We start from the raw sequence: 2,833 nt of genomic DNA on the forward strand, positions 1-2,833 counted from the left end.
TTTCTTACTCTTACTTCTTACTCCGTGTATTGTAGACGGGCCTTAAGATTTGAGTTTTACGACGTTCTGCAACCTATCTCTGCAATAAATAAATATGGTTTATATTTCTTTATATGTATTTGTATTTTTAATTTCATTACAATTTTTATTTTCAAATAAAATAAATGTATTTATTGTTGTTCACCTTTTTTTACCCATAAAAATTAAGATGTAGGGATTTTGGAGGAATTTCAAATTCAATTTTGGGGAACCTAGGGTAATTTCAAATTTAATCTAGGGTGAAGATGTAGCAATGGATTGGCAACACATATGCCGTCTGTCATCTGTGTCGATCACTGACGGATAAGTAGTCTACTTTGGTCTACTTCGTAAGAATAATAAATATTTATAATGGACATAATAATTGATACGAAAGGTGATTCTGGCCTGATAAATAAGGATCAATTACTAGACAGTGATAACGACGATGACAAGGAAATTAAAATCATCGGTAATTATACCCATTCATTTTTCATCTTTTTGTGAGGTTAATATTTTACAGAGCATATTATTTGGTTTATTAAGATTACCATTGATTATTAAGAGAAATTAAGTTTACAATTTGCCAATCTTTGTAAAGATTATTGCTTGTTTCTTACACATAAAATCTCTGTAGTTTATATTGTTTCTTTGTAGTGAACCAATTGGAGAAAGGAACATTTCATTCTTGAGCTAAGATTTATGCCTGTATTCATAGTCAGGCCTTATATTTAAAGTTTCTTTAAATTTGTCTTCAGATGTTCTACGAATTATTATTGGCTATTGAGCATTTAAAGATAAATTTAAAGAAACCTAAATATAAGATCTGAATACACTAGTAGACTTAATACAGACCTAGTTTACTACCGTGCACTTGATATTGATTAGTAACTTTCTGTCGAATTATCTTAATTTTGACGATACATGTAAACATATATATGACATGAACATTTAATTAATTATTTTGGAGCATATATTGATTTAAAATACATTATTTTTTAAATATATTACTGAAATTAAGACATTTTAATATAGAAAGTTAATAGTTAGTACATGTATCAAATGTTCGATGTAAAACAGGTTGTAGTATTATTTGCTGAGTAATTAATTAATCGCATTAAGATAAATTATAGTTAAAGAGTCATTCATTATTCATATCTTCTTTTATTAGATGTCGGTCCAACAAGGATATTTGATGCAAAATTTTTAAGCATTGAGAAAAAAGAGCAACCAAAGAGAAAAAAATTCTCTTCCAGCAAAGACTTCGATCTTGAAAAGTTTGAAATCGATATGGGTTGGAAATCTAAGAAAGTGACTTTTGATCCAACGGAAGAATTAGCAGATATAAGAAAAGATATCAATCCTGTGGATAAGATTTTAGAGAAGAGTGTTATTAAATCTGATTTTGAACAGTTGCATGTTGTGCCACCCTATGAGTTAAGCAAACGTCAATTGGAAATACACAAACGACGTGAGAAACAAAAGATGGGAACAGGTGCAGAATGGTTTAACATGCATGCACCTGAAATAACACCAGAGATTAGACACGACCTCGAAGTATTAAGAATGAGATCTGCGTTAAACCCGAAACACTTTTACAAAAAGAATGATATGAAATCATTGCCGACACACTTCCATGTTGGCAAAGTTATTGATTCTCCAATGGATTTCTATTCTTCGCGTCTTACAAAGAAGGAGCGCAAGAAGACAATCGTTGATGAACTTATGGCAGACGCAGAGTTTACAAAATACAACAAGCGTAAATATAAGGAAATTATTGAGGAAAAGCAAAAAACACATTATAAAGCACACAAACATGAAAGAAGATTTAAAAGAAAGAAGAAATAATACATTTTATTATAAAAAATATATTTTGTGTATTTGAGAAATAAAGAATTACTAAAAGTTATGTATTCTCTATATTAGTAATGAGGAAAAACAACCGAGAGTACCATTGTAGTTGATAGCGTATAAAAATTTAATGTTTTAGGATATATTTATTCCATGAAACTTTATTACAATCTTTCTTATTCTCAATATTCTTGATCGAACATTTTGGTCTTATTTTAGACTATCTTCAACGAATTAACAAATTAGATAAAATTATCAGAAAATTTTCTTGATAAATCATATAATAATTACGTACTTCAACATTGATATCCCTTTTTGACAGTTGTGTGAACGTAAGGGCTACGGTTTACTTAGGCCCAATTTCACAACTGAAGGTTAACTCTTAACCGTCAGTTGTAAAACTGGGCCTAAATGCTACAGAGCATTTGTAGCACTAACAGAACCAATATTACCATTTGACGTTTCGGGACGCTCCCAGCAATTTTGATTATATTATCAGGTCATCGTTTTTGCTCTCGCTTTAAGCCAGTGGCACACGATGCTTTTTTTCTGCTGGATTGCTTGCGTGCTACTGTGCTGGCAATCTGACTGGCTGCAGTGGCTGCTATGCTGGAAATTGTATGGCTTGCAGGCCCCGCTGTTGGCTGATCCGCTGGATTTTCGTGATAGAACCGGTGCTATTTTTCTTGCTTGATTTCATGCTGGCTTATTGTAGAACCAATCACGACGCCGCTTCATTTGAAGATGGCCGCTGGGAAGCGTGTAAACACATGCGAGTACGCGAAATTCAAAAATACAATATTTTGTGCCGACTGCGCAATATATACTGTGCAACCAAAATATTTATCGGTAAGGGCCTGCGCACAATAGAGGAACAGGAATTAGATATTAAGATTTCAACCTATCAGAAACTGATTACATCGGAATACACGATTTCTGATAGGTTGAAATCTTAATATCTAAT

General features: G+C 32.1%; 1 protein-coding gene across 1 annotated transcript; it reads left to right on the forward strand.

Moving 5' to 3' along the window:
* Positions 1-333: 333 nt before the first annotated feature.
* LOC108759128 (deoxynucleotidyltransferase terminal-interacting protein 2) lies at positions 334-1,866 on the forward strand. The gene is made up of 2 exons (XM_018504424.1): positions 334-490; positions 1,190-1,866. Exons 1-2 carry the CDS (start codon positions 391-393, stop codon positions 1,864-1,866), a joined length of 777 nt encoding a protein of 258 aa, XP_018359926.1. The 5' UTR covers positions 334-390.
* The last annotated feature ends 967 nt before the right edge of the window (positions 1,867-2,833 follow it).

Source organism: Trachymyrmex cornetzi, unplaced genomic scaffold (assembly GCF_001594075.2).
Source record: "Trachymyrmex cornetzi isolate Tcor2-1 unplaced genomic scaffold, Tcor1.1 scaffold169, whole genome shotgun sequence".
Classification (NCBI taxonomy): domain Eukaryota; kingdom Metazoa; phylum Arthropoda; class Insecta; order Hymenoptera; family Formicidae; genus Trachymyrmex; species Trachymyrmex cornetzi.

What these genes read in the sequence shown, in the direction of transcription:
- LOC108759128 (XM_018504424.1), top strand. Translation starts at nt 391, where the DNA reads ATGGACATAATAATTGATACGAAAGGTGATTCTGGCCTGATAAATAAG. An exon ending in CAAGGAAATTAAAATCATCG is followed by an intron (nt 491 to 1,189) that starts GTAATTATACCC and finishes TTCTTTTATTAG; the next exon opens with ATGTCGGTCCAACAAGGATA.